The sequence below is a fragment of the Caenorhabditis briggsae genome, assembly GCF_000004555.2.
Source record: "Caenorhabditis briggsae AF16 supercontig from assembly CB4, cb25.NA_020, whole genome shotgun sequence".
In the NCBI taxonomy this organism is placed as follows: Eukaryota; Metazoa; Nematoda; class Chromadorea; order Rhabditida; family Rhabditidae; genus Caenorhabditis; species Caenorhabditis briggsae.
The window spans coordinates 1-5,631 of NW_025543489.1; the positions used below are offsets into that span (position 1 = coordinate 1).

At 41.5% G+C, this 5,631-nt stretch overlaps 3 protein-coding genes across 3 annotated transcripts in view; 1 reads left to right on the plus strand and 2 right to left on the minus strand.

Moving 5' to 3' along the window:
• Position 1: 1 nt before the first annotated feature.
• Positions 2–836, minus strand: CBG23653 (the record flags this gene model as incomplete). The annotated part of the gene is made up of 2 exons (XM_045241096.1): positions 2–523; positions 762–836. 2 exons carry the CDS (start codon positions 834–836, stop codon positions 2–4), a joined length of 597 nt encoding a protein of 198 aa, XP_045100849.1.
• A 1,249-nt stretch (positions 837–2,085) lies between these two features.
• Positions 2,086–2,322, plus strand: CBG23654 (the record flags this gene model as incomplete). Its single annotated transcript, XM_002647812.1, has 1 exon — positions 2,086–2,322. One exon carries the CDS (start codon positions 2,086–2,088, stop codon positions 2,320–2,322), a length of 237 nt encoding a protein of 78 aa, XP_002647858.1.
• A 510-nt stretch (positions 2,323–2,832) lies between these two features.
• Positions 2,833–5,631, minus strand: part of CBG23655 — a gene marked incomplete at both ends in the record, with an annotated part of 2,967 nt that continues 168 nt past the window's right edge. Inside the window, 4 exons of the mRNA XM_002647813.1 lie at positions 2,833–3,781; positions 4,357–4,505; positions 5,066–5,228; positions 5,279–5,534. Of these exons, the coding sequence (XP_002647859.1) occupies positions 2,833–3,781; positions 4,357–4,505; positions 5,066–5,228; positions 5,279–5,534 (1,517 nt within the window). The remainder of the gene's footprint in view (positions 3,782–4,356; positions 4,506–5,065; positions 5,229–5,278; positions 5,535–5,631) is intronic.

Consider the following 5,631-nt stretch of genomic DNA (forward strand, 5'->3'; position numbering starts at 1 on the left):
TCTAGAAAATCAAGCACAAAACCAAAATAGTACTGAAAAATGAGAAATTCGAGAATCCGGATGATGTAGTTGTGGATGGAAGGGTTGATGTGGTGCTAGGAGGAAGAATAGAAGAAGGGGTGGATTCTGAAGATGTCGAGTTTGAAGGAATACTTGCTGTGGAGGATTGGGGTTCCGAAGAGAGGGACGAGGAGCCAGCGATTGGGGCAGATGAGGAGGAATGAATAACTGGAGCCACAGAGGATGTCTGGTGAGCTGGAGCTGCTGAAGACGTCTGAGCTGCTGGAGCTGCGGAAGAGCTATGAACAGCTGGAGCGATGGATGACGTGGCGATTGGAATGACTACAGTAGTTTTGACATCTGGAGCCGCTGAAGGTGTCTTTACTTCTGGAGCAGCAGATGACGTGGCGATTGGAGCATTAGCTGTAGTTTTGGCATCTGGAGCTACTGACGATGTCTGAACCGCTGCGCCAGAAGTTGTCCCGTCAGCCGCCTCTCCCAACGCCACCAGATGTCTATGGAACTGAAAAAGGATCAGAAAAGAATTTTTGAAAAGTTTTGGGCCTCTTTTAGATCCTCGAGAGTTTTCAAAGTGATTGGAAACTTGATAGGCCGAAAATCAACTGAAAACATGGTTTTTTTTTTGTATTCTATTGGCCGGGTACTGTATCTAGAGCTAAGCTGAAGCTAGCTAGGCCTAGCGAAAGAGAGCTTTATCAAACTTCTAGAAATTTTCAGCTTAAAAAGACGAGAAAGCTTACCTTATGGTGTCTTCTGCTGGCATCCGATTCTGCAAAAATCAAAGCAAATAAGACCAAAAAATTTCTGATCTGCATTTTGAAACTTTAAAAATGAAACGGAACTCACTTCCTCTCTCGTTTAGGTCTTATTTAAGACAAGGCGACGCCCCAAACATATTTCGATAAGGAGGATGGTCGGATTAGTGTCTTAAAGTCACTATTTTCTAAAGGAACATTTTGAAATTTTGGCTGAAAAATGATGTAATGGAAGTTTGGAAAATCATCAAAAACTTTATTCTAGAACATATAATAGACAATCCCGACAAGATGGCCTAGAAAAACCCAAAAACCCAAAAATCTTCTTCCAGAAATTTGTTCTTTGGAAACACGACGAGACGTACGACAAGGTGACACGTCTGAGGTACGGTAGCGTCTATCACTGGCCCCTCTCCACGGTTTTGCCGTTTTTGAAGCGTCGTAGCGTGTTGGAAGAGCTCGCTGATAAGGATTGGGTGCAAAGGTACGGTAGGGAGGGACATCTGGATGAAAAACGAAAAAAATTGCCATCGGTGGGAGTCGAACCCGCGACCTTCAGATTGATAGATTTTGATGAAAATTCCCACTAGGCCATCCGGGCACTTTTTTGAAAAATGCTCAAAAATGGATTTTCAGCGGTTTTTGGGCGGTTTTAGAGGAGTTTTCAAAGAGTTTTGAAGCGTTTTTAGCGTTTTTGGATTGATTTAGAATTTAGGCCCCGCCCACTTTTGGGGGGTAGGAGGGCTCAATTTCTGAGCCTATTTATCTTGCTTCCTGTAAGAGATGTAAAAATGTGTCAACTAATAAAAAGGTTTATCAAAATGTGAGCTACATTTTATCAGTTGACAGACATTTGATATCTCTGATATGAGCGGAGATAAATTGGCTCAAAGTTGATAAGCTCAAACTGTTCCGTTAAAATTCCCAAATTTTGAAACAATTTATCTGGGTTCCTGTGAAAGATATCAAAAAACTGTCAACTGATAAAATGTTCATCACATTATCGGAAACTTTTTATCAGTTGACAGATTTTTGATATCTAGTATAGGGGTCGAGATAAATTGGCTCAAAGTTGACGAGCTCAATATTTCAAAATTGCTTAATCTGTGAGCCAATTTATCTCTGTTCCTGTATGAGATATCAGGAATATTTCAACTGATAAAATGTTGATTATAATGTGAGAAGCATATTATCAGTTGACAGATTTTTGATATCTTTCATAGGGGCCAAGATAAAATGGATCAAAAAGTTCAAAAAAAAATTCAATTAAAAAAATTTTTTTTTTTGAAAAATTCAAATTTTGCAGACAATGGACGAGGTCGGCGAGCAAGCGGACAAGGTGTTCCGTGCCCTCTCCGCCCAACTTGGCACTCAAAAATACCTGACTGGAGACTTGCCAACAGAAGCCGATGCTCTTCTATTCGGCCACATGTACACGCTGATCACCGTCCGTCTTCCGCTGACAAATATCACGAATATTCTGAAAAAATACACGAATCTCATTGAATTCACCAAGAGAGTCGAGCAACAGTATTTTAAGCAGTAGAATTGTATTTTTTTATTGATTGATTGTCTTTTTTTGTATCCCTTGTAGTTCAACTATATATGAAGTCTGAGGTTTTTTATTCGGGTTACTGTACCTTTGAAGGTGCATCAGTTTTCTTTTGTTTTTCATTTTGTGGGCTTTTGGAGCATTTGGGCTTTTGGAGCTTTGTGGGCTTTTGGAGCTTTAAATTGGGCTCGGAGAATGCACCTTTAAAGGCGCATCCCTCATTTTATTTTTTGCTAGATTTTTTTGTCATTATTTTTGCTCTTTTTTTTAAACTTGGATACTGTAGGAAAGGAACAGAAGCATGCGCCTTTAAATGTGCCTACGGCGCTTGCGGTTATGCTATAGGAGCATGCGCCTTTAAAACGCGCTTCTGACCACATTGAAGCTAGATGAGCATGTGGATTACTGTACCTTTAAAGGAGCATCAGCTTCATTATTTATTAAACATTATTTTTCTTTTTTTTTGGTTTTCAGTTTTTAAAGGTTTTAACAACTTTTATTAATCTAGAAAATCAAGCACAAAACCAAAATAGTACTGAAAAATGAGAAATTCGAGAATCCGGATGATGTAGTTGTGGATGGAAGGGTTGATGTGGTGCTAGGAGGAAGAATAGAAGAAGGGGTGGATTCTGAAGATGTCGAGTTTGAAGGAATACTTGCTGTGGAGGATTGGGGTTCCGAAGAGAGGGACGAGGAGCCAGCGATTGGGGCAGATGAGGAGGAATGAATAACTGGAGCCACAGAGGATGTCTGGTGAGCTGGAGCTGCTGAAGACGTCTGAGCTGCTGGAGCTGCGGAAGAGCTATGAACAGCTGGAGCGATGGATGACGTGGCGATTGGAATGACTACAGTAGTTTTGACATCTGGAGCAGCAGACGACGTAGCGACTGGAGCAGCGGATGACGTGGCAATTGGAGCGACGGACGATGTATGGACATCTGGAGCATTAGATGACGTAGCGATAGGAGCCGCTGACGATGTTTGAACGTCAGGAACAACGGAGGAAGTCTTCACTTCTGGAGCAGAAGATGACGTAGCGACTGGAGCAGCGGATGACGTGGCAATTGGAGCGACGGACGATGTATGGACATCTGGAGCGTTAGATGACGTAGCGATAGGAGCCGCTGACGATGTTTGAACGTCAGGAACAACGGAGGAAGTCTTCACTTCTGGAGCAGAAGATGACGTAGCGACTGGGGCAGCACTGGATGTCTTCACTGCTGTAGCTGCTGAGGATGTCTGGATTGCAGGAGCGATGGATGACGTGGCGATTGGAATGACTACAGTAGTTTTGACATCTGGAGCCGCTGAAGGTGTCTTTACTTCTGGAGCAGCAGATGACGTGGCGATTGGAGCATTAGCTGTAGTTTTGGCATCTGGAGCTACTGACGATGTCTGAACCGCTGCGCCAGAAGTTGTCCCGTCAGCCGCCTCTCCCAACGCCACCAGATGTCTATGGAACTGAAAAAGGATCAGAAAAGAATTTTTGAAAAGTTTTGGGCCTCTTTTAGATCCTCGAGAGTTTTCAAAGTGATTGGAAACTTGATAGGCCGAAAATCAACTGAAAACATGGTTTTTTTTTTGTATTCTATTGGCCGGGTACTGTATCTAGAGCTAAGCTGAAGCTAGCTAGGCCTAGCGAAAGAGAGCTTTATCAAACTTCTAGAAATTTTCAGCTTAAAAAGACGAGAAAGCTTACCTTATGGTGTCTTCTGCTGGCATCCGATTCTGCAAAAATCAAAGCAAATAAGACCAAAAAATTTCTGATCTGCATTTTGAAACTTTAAAAATGAAACGGAACTCACTTCCTCTCTCGTTTAGGTCTTATTTAAGACAAGGCCGACGCCCCAAACATATTTCGATAAGGAGGATGGTCGGATTAGTGTCTTAAAGTCACTATTTTCTAAAGGAACATTTTGAAATTTTGGCTGAAAAATGATGTAATGGAAGTTTGGAAAATCATCAAAAACTTTATTCTAGAACATATAATAGACAAGTGCCAGAATACAAGACATTAGAATAGAAGACGTCGCGGCTGCCTTGTCAGTTTGTCCCCATGGATACTCTCCGATTCTGTCTTTGCACTCGACGTTCGGAATGGAGAGAGTTGGAAGAGGAGAGATGGTTGGGATGGTGTTGCAGTTTACGTCAACCCAGCATTTCAGGATTTGAACGATCTGGAAATTTCAAGTTATCTCAATTTGTGGGATAGATATCTGAAATTTGTGAACTGATGAATTGTAGCTCTTGAAATTTTACACATTTTATTAGTTGGTCATTTTTCGCTCAGAGCGACAACTCTTCAAAGCGCTGTATCTCAAAAACTTCAAAATTTCCGTTGAACTTGTCAACAAGTATTTTGTAGCTTTTGAAATATACATATTTCATTAGTTAACAATAATTTTTCGATAACGTTTTGGTATGCGAGATATAAGCGTTCGGAGATTTTGCACGTCCAACAAGGGAGGGTCATCACCCTTCTACTCTTCTTTAGAGCGAGTGATCTTTGAAACGCTGTATCTCGGAAACTAAATAAGATTTTTGAAATTATTCAATTAGGATAATGTAGCTCTTAAAATTTTACACATTTTGTTAGTTTACAAAAATTGAGTAGCTGTTCTGGTTCTTGAGATACCGCTTCAAAATATAAAGACCGAGAAGTGACGTCAAGAGAAGCAGAAAAGCTAGAAAGGTAACGCGCTCTACGGAGAAAACTAGATTATCTAGGGGGCCTTACCTGATATCTAGCATTAACCACTGTATTCGGATCACAAGTATTTGGTTGTCTCAAATCTAAATGATGTGCAGAACCGGGAATTTCCATGACATAGATTCCACGGGCAGTATTGGTTTGGTCAACTTTGTAACCGCCTCCAGACCATGGGTCAAGGTGTCCTTGCCTGCAAAATTTAGAGTCTACAGCAATCTCGCCCCATCGCACTAGGCTTACGTTAAGATTAGGTTACTGGATCCACTCAAGTCATATCCGTAGAGCGTCTTTACTGCATCAATATTCCAGTTGGCTGTTGTCCACTTCATACTTCCGAAAATCGAAACACATCCCTGCTTCAGCGTATCATAAATATTATCTCCACATTCAGACCAGAAGACGTCATTAGCTCCTCCAGATGCACACATCGCCATTATGATTTCCGAGCATTCTTGCCATGGCCATCCGAGAGCATCATCCCCAAGTCCTCCGGTTCCTTGATCTCCACAAATATTAAAATCAATGCACCAGGTGAAATTGGCATTTTGGTTATAATTGTAATAAACATTTGCTGCATTGGCCACTGCTGTCAC